The 19,074-nt window shown below is 43.5% G+C and overlaps 1 protein-coding gene across 2 annotated transcripts; it reads left to right on the top strand.

The window, feature by feature from the left end:
• Window positions 1-1,947: 1,947 nt before the first annotated feature.
• On the top strand, window positions 1,948-18,235 carry LOC309657605 (CD209 antigen-like protein C). Of its 2 annotated transcripts, XM_082455285.1 has the most exons (8): window positions 1,950-3,600; window positions 3,781-3,855; window positions 3,970-4,056; window positions 4,356-4,505; window positions 4,681-4,758; window positions 5,002-5,153; window positions 5,643-5,755; window positions 6,164-18,235. In XM_082455285.1, the coding sequence occupies exons 1-8, from the start codon at window positions 3,561-3,563 to the stop codon at window positions 6,303-6,305; spliced, it is 837 nt and encodes a 278-aa protein (XP_082311411.1). In that variant the 5' UTR covers window positions 1,950-3,560; the 3' UTR covers window positions 6,306-18,235. The 2 variants fall into 2 exon arrangements, with proteins under 2 accessions (XP_082311412.1, XP_082311411.1); XM_082455286.1 differs by lacking the exon at window positions 5,643-5,755 and having other exon boundaries at window positions 1,948-3,600.
• Window positions 18,236-19,074: the final 839 nt, after the last annotated feature.

The following is a 19,074-nucleotide window of genomic DNA, read 5'->3' as shown; positions in this document are numbered from 1 at the left end:
TGAAACCTTAAAAAAACCAGAATTGCCAAAGCAATCTTGAGGAAAAAGAACAAAGCTGGAGGCATAACCCTTCCAGACTTCAGACAATACTACAAAGCTACAGTAATCAAACAGCATGGTATTGGCACAGAAACAGACAAAAGGATCAATGGAACAGAATAGAGAGCCCAGAAACAAACCCACACACCTACGGTCAATTACTGTTCAACAAAGGAGGCAAGAATATACAATGAAGAAAAGACAGTCTCTTCAGCAAGTGGTGTTGGGAAAGCTGGACAGCCACATGTAAATCAATGAAGTTAGAACACACCCTCACACCCTACACAAAAATAAACTCAAAATGGTTTAAAAACTTAAATATAAGACATGACACCATAAAACTCCTAGAAGAGAGCATAGGCAAAACATTCTCTGACATAAATTGTACCAATGTTTCCTTAGGTCAGTCTACCAAGGCAAAAGAAATAAAAGCAAAAATAAACAAATGGGACCTAATCAAACTTATAAACTTTTGCACAGCTAAGGAAACCATAAACAAAACGAAAATACAACTTACAACTAGGGAGAAAATATTTGTAAATGATACGACCGACAAGAGTTTAAGTTCCAAAATATACAAACAGCTCATACAACTCAACAATAACAACAACAAAACAACCCAATCAAAAAATGGGCAGAAGTGCTCGCTTTGGCAGCACATATACTAAAATTGGGACGATACAGAGAAGATTAGCATGGCCACTGCGCAAGGATGACACACAAATTCGTGAAGCGTTCTATATTTTTGATTTATTTGTAGTGAGGTGGATGGACCTAGAGTCTGTCATACAGAGTGAAGTAAGTCAGAAAGAGAAAAACAAATGCTGTATGCTAACGCATATATATGGAATCTAAAAAAAAAAAAAGGTACTGATGAACCTAGTTGCAGGGCAGGAATAAAGATGTAGACATAGAGAATGGACTTGAGGACACAGGGTGGGAGGAGGAAGCTGGGGCGAAGTGAGAGTAGCATCGACATATATACACTACTGAATGTAAAATATTTAGCTAGTTGGAAGCAGCAGCATAGCACAGGGAGATCAGCTCGGTGTTTGCGATAACCGAGAGGGGTGGGATAGGGAGGATGAGAGGGAGGCTCAAGAGGGAGGGGATATGGGGACATATGTATGCATACGGCTGATTCACTTTGATGTACAACAGAAACTAACACAGTATTGTGAAGCAATTATACTCCAATAAAGATCTATTTTTTTAAAAAAACTGGTTAAATAAAAGAACAAGAGAATTAAAAAAATGGACAGAAGAACTAAATAGACATTCCTCCAAAGAAGACGCACAGATGGCCAATAGGCACATGAAAATATGCTCAACATTGCTAATTATTAGAGAAATGCAAATCAAAACTACAATGAGGTACCACCTCATACCGGTCAGAATAGCCACCATTAAAAATTTACAGGGGACCTCCTTGGTGGTCCAGTGGGTAAGACTCTGAGCTCCCAATGCAGGGGGCCCGGGTTCAGTCTCCGGTCGGGGAACTGATCCTGCAATACATGTTGCAATGAAGATCCCACATGCTGCAACTAAGATCTGGTGCAGCCAAAATAAATAAAATAAATAAATAAATAAATAATTTAAAAAATAAATTTAAAAAGTTACAAATAATAAATGCTGGAGGCTTCCCTGGTGGTGTAGTGGTTAAGAATCTGCCTACCAATGCAGGGGACATGGGTTTGAGCCCTGGTCAGGGAAGATCCCTCATGCCGTGGAGCAACTAAGCCCGTGCCACAACTACTGAAGCCTGAGCATCCTAGAGTCTGTGCTCTGCAACAAGAGAAGCCACCACAATGAGAAGCCTGTGCACGGCAACAAAGAGTAGCCCCTGCTCGCCACAACTAGAGAATGCCTGTGTGCAGCAACGAAAACCCAACGCAGCCAAAAATAAATAAATAAATAAATAAATAAATAAATAAATAATGCTGGAGAGGGTGAACTACTGTATAAAAAACTACTATATATAAAATAGATAAACAACAACGATTTACTGTATAGCACAGGGAAGTACATACAATATCTTGTAATAAACTATAATGGAAAAGAATATGAGAAAAGAATATATATGCACTGAATCACTTTGATGTACACCAGAAACTAATACAACATTGTAAATCACTATACTTCAATTTAAAAAAAAGGAAGAAAGTGTCTATTTAACATGAAAAAAGTAGTAACGAAGGAACTGAGGAATGAAAAAGAAATAAGACATATGAAAAACAAATAGCAAAATGGCAGATAGAAACCCTACCTTATCAGTAATTACATTAAATATAGAAGAGTTAAATTCTACAATTAAAAGGTAGAGATTGACAGAATGAATAAAAAAGATGATCCAATTACATGCTGTCAACAAGAGACTCACTTTATTTATTTTTTAAAATAAGTTTATTTGTTCTATTTATTTATTTTTAGTTACGTTGGGTCTTTGTTGCTGCACACAGGTTTTCTCTAGTTGTGGTGAGAGGGGCCACTCTTTGTTGCGGTGCACAGGCTTCTCATTGCTGTGGCTTCTTTTGTTGCAGAGCATGGGCTCTAGGCACGTGGGCCCCAGTAGTTGTGGCACACAGGCTTAGTTGCGGCATATGGCATCTTCCCAGACCAGGGCTTGAACCCGTGTCCCCTGCATTGGCAGGCGGATTCTTAACCACTGCGCCACCAGGGAAGCCCCAAGAGACTCACTTTAGATTGTAACATACACCCAATTGCATCAGATAGGAGACCAGGGTCCATACAGAAATAAATTGGAAGCTCAATACACAAAGTTTCAAAGTGACTCTACAAAATACTTAGTAACTACAAAGGGGAAAAAAGTAACTGCTTTGTGTAGTGGTTAAGCAGGGACTCATGGGTCAACTCCCAGCCCCACTGCTTTTGAGCTATGTGACCTCAGGCAGTTGCTTGCCCTCTCTGTTTCTCAGTTTCCTCATCTGTAAAGCAGAATAATAACTACCTTCCTCATAGGGCTATTGTGAGAACTGTTAGACCATTAGGAACACACCTGTGGTTAGCAAATCCAGGCTTATTACTTGCTACAGTGAGGGAGAACACACACCAGGGGGAACAGTGGGCACATGCTTAAGTGTTGTTATTACTGAGTATTCATCATTAGAATAGGCAATTTATACCCATTACTAGTGCGCTGTATTAAACCTTACAATTACAGTGTGAGGCAGGGTAATCGTCCCATTTCACAGTTGAGGAAACTGAGGCTCTGAGAATGTGAGGCTGAAGGTCCCAGGACTGGATAGGGGTTGGAACAGTGCCTTCTGGCACCAAAGTTGACTGCACAGCTTCTGCCCGATCCTAACTGACCTCTCAGTTGTGTCAGGCGCTTTATCCCTCCCCGGATTTTTCTGAGAGGAAGTGTTATCCCCATCCTGTTCCTCATTCTTCCTGAGTTGAGAAAGAACAGATCTGAGGAAGGGCTACAGAGGGGAATACGTGGGGTTATAAAAACCATAGTCCAGAGAGGAGTTAGAAAGAGGGGCAGAGAGGAAAGGAGGATGGCAGAGATGTGTAACCCCAAGGAGCCGGGTGGCTCCGGTGAGGCTGGACCCCCCAGTCTGGGGTGATGTTGGGATGACAGGGCCCCAGTGTCCTGAGGGTGCTGGGGTCTGGCCTTCAGCTTGCAGGGAAGGGGGAGGGTCTGGTCTCCAGCTTGCAGTTCTGAGAGAGGGCTCAGCAGGCTTCCAAGTTCAACTGCATGTGCTCTGTCCTATTCAGAGGAGGAGACATTTGGGGGCCAGAGACTGGCTGAGAGACACCCTGGACTCCTACGCAGTTTGAGGAGCTCACCAGGTACCAGAGTGGCTGGTTCAGGAGCAGGCAGCTGGGGAAGGGGGCGGTTAGGGGGCGGGGTGGGACAGGGTCTGCCCCTGAGCCCCAAGCTCTGCCCATCTGCTGGTCCTGCAGGGTGTCTGGCCCGGAACCCTCTGCTTCCCCTACTGCTCTTCATCTCACTGGGTTTCTTCATGCTGCAGCTGACCACCCTGGTTCAAGGTGAGTCAGCATCTGGGGGTTTGGAGTCCTGGGTCCCTTTGGGTTTTCTCTCTGGGATGGTCTTTGCCCTTTTCCACATTCCCCAGACCTACTAGGGCTGGGGCGTTTGGGATCCGTGTCACCTTCTGTGTGACCATGGGCCAGTTACTCCCCCTCTCTGATCCTGCTTCCTCACGTGAAATGCAGTGCATCCTCCCCTGTGGGGAGCTTAGTTTCCCTGAGACCGTGAAACTGGACTTGGCACGGGGTCAGGTATAGAGTCGGCGCTCATAAAGGGGGAATTCTCTGCTCTGTTGTAGTTTCCAGGATCCAGGTCCTGCAGAGAGATTTGGGGGACCACCACGAGGAGAACAACAGCCTGGATGAGGGGCTGGACGCCGGGTTCCAGAGTCAGAGAGGCGATGGGGCTCCGAGGGAGCATGACCTTGGACCAGCCATCACCACCAGGGGTGAAGGAGAGAGGGCAGGAGTGGGGGAGGGGATTGGAGCCCTGCAAGAGGTCCTGGGGGCTGACAATGTTGGGCAAGTCACTCTCTAAGCCTCAGTTTTTTCGTTTGTGTCATGGGGCCCTCTCTGCACCAAGCACACAGTAGGTGCTTAATAATTGAGGTCCTCTCCCTCCAGCTGATGTTGCACAGGGGCAGATGCAATCAAACCTGGAGGAGATCCTGCAGCACCTGACCTGGATGAATGCCACCCTGGGTAAGGGTCCCATGCCAAGGTCAAGAGGAAGTCACAGGATTGCGGGTGGGGCTGGGACCCACCTTCTATGGCTGCCATGCTGAGGAGGGCAGGACAGAGCCGGGACCTTTCTCATGGATTTCTTGGGGACTGAGCTGACAGTTGAACACAGGGGCCGGCCCTAGGTTCCCAAGATCTGATGCAGGTGTCTGGGGCCTAGGAACCAAGTGACCTCTCTGTCCCAACCCCATTCCTCCTTCCCAGCTGGCCTGTGCCGTCCCTGTCCTTGGAATTGGGGACTCTTCCAGGGAAGCTGCTACTTATTCTCCTGGACCCAGAGTGACTGGAAATCTGCTGTCTCCGCCTGTCAGGACATTGGGGCCCAGCTGGTGATCATCAAGAGTCCTGAGGAGCAGGTGGGCTGGGCAAGGTTCCCCTTGGGGCTGGGCCATATGACTGGTCAACAGAGAGCTTTCCGCTGCACTCCTCTGCCCTCTGAGAGATGGAGGTCCACGGGGTAGATGGGGGTGAGAGGTGAGAGGCAGTCAGGGAAGACTTCCTGGAGGAGGAACCATAATGGACTCGGGAAGGTCAAGTGAAAGAAGAACATGTTTGAGAGGAGCCCATGTCTGGACAGAAAAGGAATTCAGAGTACCCTTGAGACCACACATAATGTGTGTCAACTGAGACACAAGTTAACACATATCCACACATGTATGTATATTAACACATACCCACAGCCTCCATGCACATGTGAACACATACCACTGGAGTAGGGGCTATAGGCTAGACTGTGAAAGGAACTTCCATGGGAGGCAGGGGACCATGGGAACGTGGGCAAACATGGGACGTGTGGCGTTCAGGGATCTTCCTCCTGATACCCCTCTCCCCACCCCCACCCCCAGAAATTCCTGAAGATTTGGTATGTCAGATATAATAAACCCACCTGGATTGGCCTCAGTGACCACCACAATGAGGGTTCCTGGAAATGGGTGGACAACAGCCCCCTCCAACTCAGGTGACCTCCCAGTGACAATGGCCTGAGGGTGTGGGCAGGGGCGCCCCTCCTTCAAAGCAGGGTTGCTCAGACTCTGGGACTGGAAAGTATCACCTGAGGCGCTTGGTGAAGATGCAGAGTCCTGCCTTCATTCTGGGGGTGGGAGTGGTGGTGGTGGGGACCTCGGATCCTATAAGTCTGGGTAAGGGCCCAAGAATCTGCATTTTAACGTTGCCAGAGCTGATGCTAATGGAGGTGGATTCCAACCCTAACCCACATTTCCAAAACCCTGCCTCCAAACTCCTCACCACCCTCTGCCTGGTACTTGGCAATTTGCCTCCAAAGCCCAGGGACCAGCTCCTCTAAAGGGGGGCCTGGGGGTGGGCTCTGGGTGGAGTAGGGGGCTCAGAGCTCTCATGGGGTTCACAGCTTCTGGAAAAAAGGGGAACCCAACAACCACGAAGATGAGGACTGTGTGGAATTGTACAACGATGGCTGGAATGATGGCAAATGTAGCACACAAAACTCCTGGATCTGTGAGAAGCCCTCGGCTCCCTGCCCAGCCCTCTGAGGGTCACTGCCTCCCCCCACCCCGACCCCACCCTGTCTTGGTTCGCAGAGATCAGGCGACTGAGACATGCGGTCTGCTGGTTCCTCTCAGGCCCCATCCGTTTCTGGTTTTCCCTTTGGTGAATTCCCATCCCCCTCCTGTACGGAGGTCTTCGAGATCCTGAGGGAGATTCTGAGACCCCCTTATCCTCTAAGACCCATCCCACCATAGGCTATAGACCATCTTTTTTCATCTATTGATGGTCTCAGCCCCCCCTCAGCCCCCCCATGACATCCCCTTAATAAAGTCATACATTGCATTATGTGTCCCACTGAACTTATTTTTGTTCCTTTGCCACTGTTTCAGTTACTATAGTTTTGTTTTTTTCAGTTACTATAGTTTGATAATATGTTTGATGTACACTAGGACATTGCCTTTTTTCAATATGTTTTTCTCTACTACTGTGTATTTTATTTCCCAGATACAGTTTTGAATCAGTTTGTAATTTTGGTTGGGAATGTACATATATACATATATGTATACATATACAATACATATAGGTATGTATGTGTCTGTCTAGCTATCTATGTGTTCATTGATTCATGAACCAATTATTTATTCAGGTACTTTATTTTTTCAAAACATATTTTATTGAAGTATAGTTGATTTACAATGTTGTGTTAGTTTCCAGCGTACAGGAAAGTGATTTTATACATATATATTTTTTATTCATATTCTTTTCCATTACGGTTTATTACAGGATATTGAATATAGTTCCCTGTGCTATACAGTAGGATTTTGTTTATCCAGTCTATGTATAATAATTTGCATCTGCTAACCCCTAACTCCCAATCCATCCTCCCCCACCCTCCCTCCCCTATTTGGGTACTTTAAAAATGTCCTTCAGTAAAGTTTTATGATTTTCTTCATATAAATTTTTTTTCTAAATATTTATTTATTTATTTATTTGGCTGCGCTGGGTCTTAGCTGCAGCACGTGGGATCTAGTTCCCTGACCAGGGATCGAACCCGTGCCCCCTGAAGTGGAAGAAGGGAGCCCTAACCACTGGACCACCAGGGAATTCCCTCCCTCTTCCACATTTAAAAGACCCGGTGATTACATTGGGCCCACCTGAATAATGCAGTCTAATCTCACAATTTTCAGATCAGCTGATTAGGGGCCTCATTTCTACCTGCAACCTTACTTCCTGCTTTTCCATGTAACATAAACTATTCATAAGTCCTGGGGATTAGGACATGGGCATCTTTAGGGGAGATGTTATTCTGTCTACCACGTGTTGTACTTCTTATGGATGTGCTGTACGAGGTAAATCTCAATAAGTTGGTGGGTAATATCCCAACTCTCTCTGCTCTTGACTTAGACAACTCTGAGGCATGTTTCAGAGCTTTTAGAGGTTAGCAAGAGGAATAAGCCACCTGCTCAATAATGCCAATAATGCTTTCTTGGGGTTTCCCTGGTGGCGCAGTGGTTAAGAATACGCCTGCCAATGCAGGGGACACGGTTCGATCCCTGGTCCGGGAAGATTCCACATGCCATGGAGCAACTAAGCCTCTGCGCCACAACTACTGAGCCTGCGCTCTAGAGCCCGCGAGCCACAACTACTGAAGCCCTCGCGCTCTAGGGCCCGCGTGCTGCAACCACTGAGCCCGTGAGCTGCAACTACTGAAGCCCGCACACCTAGAGCCTGTGCTCTGCAACAAGAGAAGCCACCGCAATGAGAAGCCCACGCACAGCAATGAAGAGTAGCCCCTGCTCGCCGCATCTAGAGAAGGCCCACATGCAGCAACGAAGACCCAATGCAGCCAAAAAATAAATACAAATTAAAAAAAAATAATGCTTTCTTATGGCTTCCTTCCCTTCTCTCCTAGTGCCCTCTGAGGATGACACAACAAATCAACCTCTTGTACTGAAATCCTTGTCTTAAGGCCTGCGTCTGGGGGAACTGAACCAAATTCAGGTTGGGCTCATGGGACTCATTTCAAGCAGTGCATCAGAAACACGCCTGGTAAATAGATGGGCTGAGACTAGATTGACCATGTCATTTCCAGACTGGGACATTTAAGAAGGATTGGTGGTCACCTCCCTGCACACTCTTCTCTCCCCTTGCCAACGCAGGAACCCACAATTGCAACTTGGATGCAAGATAGCTTCTCTGATCTGCAACAGTTTTGCAAGAGCGTGTTTTGGCCATGACTGTGTTGTGTTACATTGCTGAGATGCTGGGGTGTATTTGCTATTTGTGGCATAGTGTAGCAGATTCTTATTAACTTGTCCACAGAGGAATTCCAGAACCTCGGCTCCCAGCCATGCACCTGGCATGTAGAGGAGAGAATTCTTCCTAGCTCATTCTATGAAGCTAGCATAATTGATTATTAAAAATAATTCCAGTGAAATAAAAGGGGACAAAGGGGGAAAAAATGGAAACCGTTGAACTGTGTTGAAAACAAAAATGATCCAGGAATCACACTGTCCAAATTCAGTGAATGCTGGAATGGCTTTTCTCAAGAAAAATCCCTCCAGTAATTATTATAATTCCTATTTACCAGCTTGTGTTTGTAAAGACAGAATTAAGAGATCCCCATGATAATTTCCAGCCAAGATGCGGTACCAGCTCCTGCTTGAAGTAAGTGAGAAACTGGACAAAGTATATGAAAGAATTATTTTCAGTCTCTGGAGATAAGTGTAATGCAGTGGTCCTTGAAAGGGGAGAAACAAGGTGAGCCCTACAATTGGCCCAGCTGACTGCCTGGAAGGAGTTTCCAGTTTGCAGTGCAGGGAAGGTAAACCCAAGCAGAGCTCTGAGTTCTCACTGGCTTGAAGAGATAGAGTTGGTAATTCAGGCAGGCTGGAAAGGCTAGAATTCAACGGACAGAGTCCCAAGAAGAGAGAACTGAATAGAGAGAGCTCTAAGAATCTGCAGACGGTCCCCATTCAATCTTTTTTTTTGGTGGAGGGGGCGCTGCATTGGGTCGTCATTGCTGTGCTTGGGCTTTCCCTAGTTGCGGCGAGCGGGGGCTACTCTTCATTGTGGTGCGCGGGCTTCTCATTGTGGTGGCTTCTCTTGTAGCGGAGCACAGACTCTAGGTGCGCGGGCTTCAGTAGTTGTGGCACGCGGACCCTAGAACGCGAGGACTTCAGTAGTTGTGGCTCGTGGGCTCTAGAGCTCAGGTTCAGTAGTTGTGGCGCACGGGCTTAGTTGCTCCGCAGCGTGTGGGATCTTCCCGGACCAGGGACTGAACCCTGTCCCCTGCATTGGCAGGTGGATTCTTAACCACTGTGCCACCAGGGGAGTCCCCCTCCATTCAGTCTTTGGTGGAGTTTTGATTGGTACATGCATGGGGAGAAATTATATGAGGCCAAGAAAAAACCACTCAAGTGCTTTAGAAGGAATGATACCCCAGACTCAACATATGACTGGGAATATCAGAAGCCCACCCTCACAGACCTGTCATATAAGCAAGCAATAGCTTTTGTTGTTCTAAGCTGTTTTGGGATTGTTTGTTACTGCAATGCAACCTAAGCTGACTGATGCATGTTCCTGGGTGTACCAGCCCCCACACATCCAATGCCCAGCATCTGAGACACTTGGCCACCTAAAGACTTTTCCTGACCATCAGAGTCCTCCCTACCCACGTACAAGGCAGCCAGGAATGCTCAGGAATGATGATGCCACCACATCTCCAATGACTGATCAGAGTTAATGGTTAAATACTCCAGCTCACTTATCCTTCTGGAAGGAGGACTCTGAGGCAAAGTTTTCAGCCTCAGTTGCCCACCATCATTACTTCCTTATTAACATCCTCATTATCGGTTCCCTTCCCTTCCATTTTTCACATCCCCACTGCCTTTGTCATGCTTCCCAGGGTCATGTCCCAAATAAATTACACCTGAGTCTCTATCTTGGAGCTCAGCTGGTGGAGAAACCACTAAAGGCACAAACTCAATAGAAACTTTGCATTGAGATAAAAGTTATGGGTTAAAGAAGTGCTGGATGCATTTATTTATTTTATTCTGTACTTTGAAATGATTTTAAGGCTTACAAGAGAAGTTGGGGAAAAGACACAAGTTCCTAAATACTCTTCATCCACCTTCCTCCAGGGTTAACATCTTATGGACCACAGTATAATGATCAAATCCGGGAACATCACATTGATACACTATTATTAACCCAACTACAGACCTTATTCGGTCCTTTTCCTGACTCAGGATGTCACATAGCATTTAATTGTCATTCTTTAGTTTCCTCCAATCTGTGAGGGTTTAGTCTTGTCCTGTCTTTCATGCTCTTGACATTTTTGATGAGTGCTGGTCAATTTTTCTGTAGACTGTCCCTCAGATTGAGTTTATCTGGTGTGTTTTTTTTTTCTCCTGATTAGATTGAGGTTATCCTTTTTGGCAAAAATACCACAGAAGTGGTGTTGCATACTTCCCAGTGCCTCATCTCAAAGGTTACGTAATGTCACTATGTCTATTATTGTTGGCATTAACCGCAGTTATCTGGTTAAGGTGGTGCCCACCAGCTTACTCCATTGCAAAGTGAGTCTTTTCCTCTTTGTAATGAATAAATATCTTGCGAGGAGATAACGTTGGGAGTTAGAAAATATTCCATTTCTCATCAAACTTTTATCCACTAATTTTGGTATCTTGTGGTTTAGGTGTGCTTTTGATATTGCTGTGTCCATTGTTCTAGGTCTTGGGAGACAGAGCTCGGAAACACATGCGTGTGTACAAATAGACATACATAGACATACTATATGTCTGTATTTCTGTATCTACTTATCTGGACACGTATATTAAAAACCATGAGTTCATACTGATACCCTACTTGTAGTCCAACATCACAGAGTTCATGCTGGTCTTCCTCCTCCCCCACCTCTTTTATTTTGGCTTCACCACACAGCTTGTGGGATCTTAGTCCCCTGACCAGGGATTGAACCCATGACCCCTGCAGTGGAAGCTCAGAGTCTTAACCACTGGACTGCCAGGGAAGTCCCTAGCTTTTCCCCTTTCCTTATTTGTAACACCTTTTCTCCAACAGTGAGAAATGTGGTTCTCATTAACCACAATATATTTGCTTATTTGTTCAGCCAGAGAATACACAGGAAGGAGTTTCAGAATTTCTTTTTTCTTCTGCAAAAAAAAAAAAAAATTATTTTTATTTTTTATTTATTTATTTTTTTAAAAAAATTATTGCATTTTTATTTATTTATTTATTTATTTATTTATTTAATATTTATTTTTGGCTGTGTTGGGTCTTCGTCTCTGTGCGAGGGCTTTCTCTAGTTGCGGCAAGTGGGGGCCACTCTTCATCACGGTGCGTAGGCCTCTCACTATCACGGCCTCTCTTGTTGCAGACCACAGGCTCCAGATGCACAGGCTCAGTAGTTGTGGCGCACAGGCCCAGTTGCTTCGTGGCATGTGGGATCTTCCCAGACCAGGGCTCGAACCCGTGTCCCCTGCATTGGCAGGCAGATTCTCAACCACTGCGCCACCAGGGAAGCCTTATTTTTATTTTTTATACAATTTTTCTGGTAACGTCTTTAGTGTTTTCTGTGTATGGTATCATGTCATCCGCAAACAGTGACAGTTTTACTATGTCTTTTCCAATTTGGATTCCTTTCATTTCTTTTTCTTCTCTGATTGCTGTGGCTAGGACTTCCAAAACTATGTTGAATAAAAGTGACAAGAGTGGGCATCCTTGTCTTGTTCCTGATCTTAGAGGAAATGCTTTCAGCTTTTCACCATTGAGTATGATGTTAGCTGTGGATTTGTATTTTTTATACAAATTTTAATGGTTACTTCCCATTGATAATTATTACAAAATATTAGATATTTTCCCTGTGTTGTACAATATATCCCTGTAACCTATCTTACATCCAATAGTTTGTACCTCCCACTCCCCCACACTTATATTGCCCCTCCCCTTCCTCTCCCCACTGGTAACCACTAGTTCTCTATATTGTGAGTCTGTTTCTTTTTTTGTTGTATTCACTAATTTGCTGTATTTTTTAGATTCCACATATAAGTGATATCATACAGTGTTTGCCTTTCTCGGTCTGACTTATTTCACTTAGCATAATGCCCTCCAAGTCCATCCACGTAGCTGCAAATGGCAAAATTTCATTCTTTTTTTATGGTTGAGTAGTATTCCATTGTGTGTGTGTACATATGTATATATATATATGTATATATATGTGGCCCATCTTCTTTATCCATTCATCTTTTGATGGACACCTAGGTTGTTTCCATGTCTTGGCAATTGTAAATAATACTGCTATGAACATTGGGGTGCATATATCTTTTTGAATCAATGTTTTTGTTTTTTTCAGATAAATACCCAGGAGTGGAATTGCTGGGTCATATCACAATTCTATTTTTAGTTTTTTGAGAAACCTCTGGACTGTTTTCCACAGTGGCTGCACCAATTTACAAATTTCTAATTCATGCCTCTATGAGAAAAAAATCATCCCATTGTTCGATGAAGGGAATCCTCTCAGAGATTCTTCAAGAAGGGCTAGTGGGTACAGAGTTCCTTATTTCTTGTATGTATTTGAAGGACAGCTGGGCTGGATATCGAATCCTTGGTTCACACTTTCATTCATTGAGTTCTTTTTTTTAATGCTCCTCCATTGTTGTCTTGCTTTGAACATTAGTTTTGAAAAGTCTGATACCAGTCTAATTCTTATGACTTTGTAAATTATTTGATCTGGAAGGCTTAAGGATTTTATCTTAATCTTTGAAATCAAGTAGCCTGACTGGAATATGTCTCAGAGTTGACCATCTGGGTTCATTTTCCCAAGTACCTGGCCAGCCCTCTCAGTGTGTAATTTCAGGTGATTTTCTATTTCTGGAAAGTTTTTGGATTATGATTTTAAATATCAGCTCTGTTTTCTTGTTTTGTTTTCCTTCTTCAAGGACCACAATAATGCATGTATTACTCCTTCAGTGTCTGAAATTCCATTTCTGTTCATTTCCCCTTGATGCCTTTTCACTTCTTTCTTCATGTCATTGTCACTTTCTTTTCTTTTCTTTGCTTTCTGTTTTTTTTGGGCCGTGCCATGCAGCATGCAGGATCTTAGTTCCCTGACCAGGGATTGAATCTGTGTCCCCTGCATTGGGAGTGTGGAGTCTTAACCACTGGACCGCCAGGGAAGTCCCCATTGTCACTTTCTTAGTTGTTTTTCTGCTTTTATCCAATGCCCTTTATTACACTTTCATTTGAGTTTATTCTCTCTTGGGTACCTTATAATTTATTCTGCATTTCTGAAATAATTTTTTCTTTTTCTTCCACTTATTTCCTGAGTTGATTCAAATCTCTCTTCATCTACCCCTGTTTTTCTTTTCTGCCCACATCAGTACTTGGTTCTTTAGTTTTTGAATTTTTGATGTAAGATGATTTTTCATATCCTCAAATGCTTGTTTGATTATATTTAATTCTCTTTAAAGTGTTGACTTACGGTTTTCTTGTACTTCCTGATTCCTTTTCTGGGGGACTTTTTCCTCAGCTGATTTGTGTGAATTTTCATTTTGTGAATCTTTTCAATTACTCTCTCTGAATTTACTATTTTCCTTTTGTTCATATGTGTCATGTATTGGGGATGTTTTATGAGATAGGCAGCTCAATGTTACCTGCTTATGTCAATGCAGCAAAATCGACTTACTTTAGTGGATTTTGTTTTGGTTTGTTTTGTTGGTGGCAGGAATAGGTGGCGAGACCTGCAATTTAAAAAAAATTTTTATTAGAGTATAGTTGGTTTACAATGTTCTGTTAGTTTCTGCTGTACAGCAAAGTGAATCAGTTATACATATACATATATCCAGTCTTTTTCAATTCTTTTCCCATATAGGTCATTACAGAGTATTGAGTAGAGTTCCCTGTACTATACAGTAGGTCCTTATTAGTTATCTATTTTATATATAATAGTGTGTATATGCCAATCTCAATCTACCAGTTTATCCCTCCCCCTGACCCTGCTTCCCCCTGTGGTAACCATAAGTTTGTCTTCTACATCTGTGATTCTATTTCTGTTTTGTAAATAAGTTCATTTGTACCATTTTTTTTATTCCACCTATAAGTGATATATGATATTTGTCTTTTTCTGACTTCACTCAGTTTGACAATCTCTAGGTCCATCCATGTTTCTGCAAATGGTGTTATTTCATTCTTTTTTATGGCTGAGTAATATTCTATTGCATATATGTACCACATCTTTTTTATCCATTCATCTGTTGATAGACGTATAGGTTGTTTCCATGTCCTGGCTATTGTAAACTGTGCTGCTATGAACATTGGGGTGCATGTGTCCTTTCAAATTATGGTTTTCTCTGGATATATGCCCAGGAGTGGGATTGCTGGATCATATGGTAGCTCTATGTTTAGTTTTTTAAGGAACCTCCATGCGGTTCTCCATAATGGTTGTACCAATTTACATTCCCACAAACAGTGCATGAGGGTTCCCTTTTCTCCACACCCTCTCCAGCATTTACTGTTTGTAGACTTTTTGATGATGGCCATTCTGACTGGTGTAAGGTGATACCTCATTGTAGTTTTGATTTGCATTTCTCTAATAATTAGTGACGTTGAGCATCTTTTCATGCACCTCTTGGCCATCTATATGTCTTCTTTGGAGAAATGTCTATTTAGATCTTCCGCCCATTTTTTGATTAGGTTGTTTTAATTAATTAATTAATTAATTATTGTCTGCTTTGGGTCTTCGTTGCTGCACATGGGCTTTCTCTAGTTCCGGCGAGTGGGGGCTACTCTTTGTTGTGGTGCACGGGTTTCTCATTGCAGTGGCTTCTTTTGTTGCGGAGCATAGGCTCTAGGCGCGCAGGCTTCAGTAGTTGTGGTACGCCGTGCTCTAGAGTGCAGGCTCAGTAGTTGTGGCGCATGGGGTTAGTTGCTCTGAGGCATGTGGGATCTTCCAGACCAGGGCTCGAACCCGTGTCCCCTGAATTGGCAGGCAGATTCTTAACCGCTGCACCACCAGGGAAGACCCTGTTTGTTTGTTTTTGATATTGAGCTGCATGAACTGTTTGTATATTTTAAAGATTAATCCCTTGTCAGTTGATTCATTTGCAAATATTTTCTCCCATTCTGTGAGTTGTCTTTCTGTTTTGTTTATTGTTTCCTTTGCTGTGTACAAGCTTTTAAGTTTAATTAGGTCCCATTTGTTTACTTTTGTTTTTATTTTCATTACTCTAGGTGGGAGACCTACAATTTTGTCTTGAAGGCCCTACATTTCCCCCCTTTGCTTCTGTTCCTTTTTTGCTTCTGTTCTTCTTCAGAAGAAACCAACCCTGCTGACACCTTGATCTTGGACTTCCAGCCTCCAGATCCAAGAAAATTAATTTCTGTTGTTTAAGCCCCCCAGTGTGTGGTACTTTGTTATGGCAGCCTGAACAAACTAATACAAATGAAACAGGAGGGAAGGGGACAGGGCACAACCTTTAAAGGAATGACATAGCCCGAGGACACGACATAAACTGATTAGAACCAAATAGGTCCAAGATGGCAGATGAGTCAACTTCCACTAGACCTTGAGCTTCAGTATACGCTCATTGTAACACATCAGTAAGCTAAATGACAAACCCACAGGTCTCATGACAGTTCCAAGGCCGACCATAAAGGTCAAAAAGTGGGCGGTGGCCCAATTTCTGGAAATCCCCACCCCTTCCCCAAAATAGCTGGAATTCTCCTCCCATTCATTAGCCTTTGAAATTACCCACCTCTACAAAAACTGACAACCCCATACCCTGGTGCCACTCTCGCACTCTGAGGTGACCCACACTCTGTCTGTGGAGAGTGTTTCTCTCTAAATAAATCCACTTCCTATCTATCATTTTGTCTCGCTGAATTCTTTCTGCGATGAGACATCAAGAACCTGAACGTCATTAAGTCCTGAGACCAGGTGTGTGCTCTCAGTTAAATGACTGTGGGTTCAAGTCCCAATCTGGGTTTGGGCTGGGTTCGAGTCCCAGTGTGCAGGTTCAAATCCCAATATGAGTTACAGGGTTTCACAATGACTAAATATAGTGTGGGATCCTGGATGCAATCCTATAACAGAAAAAGGACACTGGTGGAGAAACATGAAATCTAATGAAGCCTGGAGTTTAGTTAATAGTATTGTACCGGTAAGAATTTTCTCGCTGTGACAAATGTATGACGGTAACGTAAGACGTTATTGACAGAGGAAGCTGGGTAAGGGGTACACCAAACTCTCTGTATTGTGGTAGCAACTCATCTGTGATTCTAAAATTATTTCCAAATTAAGTGTCTTTAAAAAGACTCAAAAAAATCTATTTAAGATTCTACTTATATGAAGTACTTAGAAGAGTCCAATTCATAGAGACAGGAAATAGAATGGTGATTGTCAGGGGCTGGAGGAGGGGGATGGAAAGTGAGTGTTTAATGGGGACAGAGTTTCTGTTGGGGATGATGGAAAATTTCTGGAGGTGGATGGTGGGGATGGTTGCACGACAATGTGAATGTACTTAATGCCACTGAACTGTTCATTTAAAAATGGTTAAAATGACAACATTGTGAATCAACTCTACTTCAGTTTTTAAAAAATAAATAAAATGGTTAAAATGGTAGATTTTTATGTCATGCATATTTTACCACAATAAAACAATTTTATCAAAAACTCTATTTAGGATTTTAATTGGGCTAGCATTGAATTTATAAATTCATTTAGGGAGAATTAACTCTTTAAAATACTGAGTGTTCTTCTGGGGAACTCACTTTTTGTCTTGATTTGTTCAGACACATTCTTAGGAGAATAACAGCTTTATTCATAGTCTTGTTATGATTATTCTTTAACTTTCAAGGGCTTTTCGTATATTAGGTAGAGGATTTGTTTCTTATTTTCCAATGTTCACTGCTAGAACATAGAAACTTGTTCCCTTGTACGTTAATCTTGGTGAGTCCTCTAATTAGTCCAGAAGTTAAGTCCCTAGGACTTTCTGGAAATATGATCACTGTTAACATTCACTTTTCCTTTCCAATATTTTTAGGTCTTATTTACTATTGCACTGGGAAAATAGCAAGACGGGCATCCTTATTTTGTTCTTGATTTTACCAAAAATGTTTTTCATAATTCACAAGTAAGACATTTCTGTGGGTTCCTGGAAATTGCCACTTATCAAATGAAGGAAGTTCTATCCTGTTCTTTGTTTACTTCAGCATTTGTTTTCTTGTGTTTATCTTTTTTTTTCTAATGAGGAATGAGTGTTAAATAGATATATTTCATAATTGCAACGTGGAGGGGACAAAAATAAATTGTGGAAGGATGTAGACCACACGGTACTTTTTTTTTGTTTTTGTTTTTTATAAATTTCTTTATTTATTTATTTTTGGCTGTGTTGGGTCTTCGTTTCTGTGCGAGGGCTTTCTCCAGTTGCGGCGAGCGGGGGCCACTCTTCATCGCGGTGCGCGGGCGTCTCACTATCGCGGCCTCTGTTGTTGCGGAGCACAGGCTCCAGTCGCGCAGGCTCAGTAGTTGTGGCTCACGGGCTTAGTTGCTCTGCGGCATGTGGGATCTTCCCAGACCAGGGCTCGAACCTGCGTCCCCTGCATTGGCAGGCAGATTCTCAACCACTGCACCACCAGGGAAGCCCCATGGTACCGTTTAGGTAAAGCTTCCAGATGTGCAAAACAACTCCATATATTGTCTAAATGCACACATAATTCAGATAGGTTTTAATAGAATAAACACCGAGTTCGGGAGGGCATTTTCCTTGGGAAAGGAAGGAGAGAAATAAGACCAGAGGGGGCATATGGGGCTATCAGCTATAATTTATTTACTTTTAAGAAGATCTCAAAAACACGAAGGAGTCAAAACCTGATAAAGCTGAGTGAAAGGCATGCGGGTTTTCATGTTTTTCTCTGGCATACCTTTGTGCGTGCTTAATAAATAAAGCACGCCAAAGCAAAACCAAAACTAACAGCAGCAGCCAAAGCATAAGATACCCTTTGCACCGAGCTGGGTTCCCTGGTGACTAGTAAGCTTCCTGTCTCTGGAGAGAATGGAAATCACAGAGTGGTCTTGGCCTTGGGACTGAATCCCGTGACTTTCACCTTCCTCCCATACTAGTCCAAACCCCTTGTCTGCACGATTCAAGTCCTTGTATGATCTGGCCCCAGCTGGCACCCCACCCTCAGACTACTGCCCCTGAATTAGTCTCAGCTTCTCTGAAGAGTCCTAGGCCCTCTCTCCTCCCAATCTTTGCAAGCGTCAATATCATGCTAGGAACACTCTTTCATCCTCCAGAATAATTCTGGCTTTTTTCTCCAGGCATCACCTCCTCCCGGAAGTCCTCCAGGATCCTCCAGGCTGAGTCAGATGCCTCTAGGGGTCCTCATAGTCCCCTGTGCCTCCCAGACTCATCACATGGTTTTAAATTCCCTGGTCAGGTGACCTAAATGGGAAGGAAATCCAAAAATGAGGGGATATATGCATACGTGTAGCGGATTCACTTTGCTGTACAGTAGAGACTAACACAATATTGTAAAGCAACTATACTCCAATAAAAATTAATTTAAAATTCATTTATAAAAAAATGGCATTCTAAAGTCCCTGGTCACATGTTTCCTACCTCCCTGCTCCCTGCCCCCCCGCCCCCCACCCCTCCCCCGCCATGGGTCTCCCTTCCCTGGAGTGGGCCAGGGCTAAAGGTTAGAGGGCTGTGGCCAGGCTTGTGCCTGGGACCTCCCTTTCCCTTTAATTTCCCCTGTGACAAATTCTGGGCACAAGACAGGGAGTGGACA

Source organism: Balaenoptera physalus (genome assembly GCF_965194825.1).
Source record: "Balaenoptera physalus genome assembly, chromosome: 3".
Taxonomy (NCBI): Eukaryota; Metazoa; Chordata; class Mammalia; order Artiodactyla; family Balaenopteridae; genus Balaenoptera; species Balaenoptera physalus.
Note: the sequence above shows the minus strand (reverse complement) of the source record. Positions and strands in the feature narration are given on the sequence as shown.